The sequence below is a fragment of the Leptonychotes weddellii genome, unplaced genomic scaffold, assembly GCF_054177405.1.
Source record: "Leptonychotes weddellii isolate Sample4059 unplaced genomic scaffold, ASM5417740v2 HiC_scaffold_23427, whole genome shotgun sequence".
In the NCBI taxonomy this organism is placed as follows: Eukaryota; Metazoa; Chordata; class Mammalia; order Carnivora; family Phocidae; genus Leptonychotes; species Leptonychotes weddellii.
Genome location: NW_027823916.1, coordinates 1 through 959, shown reverse-complemented (window position 1 = coordinate 959; position 959 = coordinate 1). Strand labels below are relative to the sequence as shown.

At 45.2% G+C, this 959-nt stretch overlaps 1 protein-coding gene across 1 annotated transcript; it reads right to left on the bottom strand.

Annotated features, from left to right (window-relative positions):
* Nucleotides 1-361: 361 nt before the first annotated feature.
* Nucleotides 362-955, bottom strand: LOC102737707 (olfactory receptor 10K1; the record flags this gene model as incomplete). Its single annotated transcript, XM_006740862.3, has 1 exon — nucleotides 362-955. A coding segment is annotated over one exon (594 nt), but the record flags the coding sequence as incomplete, so codon positions are not given.
* Nucleotides 956-959: the final 4 nt, after the last annotated feature.

Here is a 959-nt window from a genome sequence, read left to right as displayed (position 1 = left end):
TCTCAAAAACTATCAAAATGTTGGGGCGCCTGGGTGCTGAGTCGGTTGAGTGTCTGACTCTTGGTTTCGGATTAGGTAATGATCTCAGGGTTGTGGAATCAAGCCCCACATCAGACTCCAGGCTCAGGATGGAGTCTGCTTGTCCCTCTCCCTCTGCTTCTTCTCTCTCTCTCTCTCTCAAATAAATAAATTAAATCGTAAAAAATTACTGAAATCTTAATAAAAACTTATGACAAGCTGAAAGATAAAATAACTAAACTCTAAAGTAGGAATTGGATATAGGCATAGAACTGATAAAATAAAAGCACATAAAAGGCATACAATTCACTGAATAGTTATAATTTAATTTTAGTGAATTAATTTAATTAAAGGGATATGAAGTCTGGCCCATTACTCTTCGAAGGGCTGACTTGAACTCCTTATTCCTCAGACTGTAAATCATTGGATTGAACAATGGAGTGAGGATGGTGTAGGACACAGATATGAGGGTGTCCTGACTTGAAGAGTAGCTGGACTTGGGCCTTAGGTAGATGAAGGAGGCACAACCATAATGAACAGTTACCACAATGAGATGGGAGGCACAGGTGGAGAATGCCTTGTACCTGCCGGTGGAGGATGGGATCTTCAAAATGGCAGAAATGATGCGGATGTAGGAGACCAGGATAAGTAGCAGGGGAATGACCAAGACAAACACACCAATCATGAATATGACCAACTGACTGAGGCGCGAGTGATGGGATGCCACCTTGAGGACAGGGGCGATGTCACAGAAGTAGTGATGGAGCTGGCTGGAGGAGCGGAAGGGCAGGTGAAATACCATGGAGGTGATAATCTGTGCAATAGTAAAGCCACAGGCACAGGCAGCAGCCACTAGTCCCACACACACCCGATGGCCCATGAGCTCCGTGTAGCGCAGAGGGTTACAGATGGCCACGTAGCGGTCATAACCCATGGCTGCC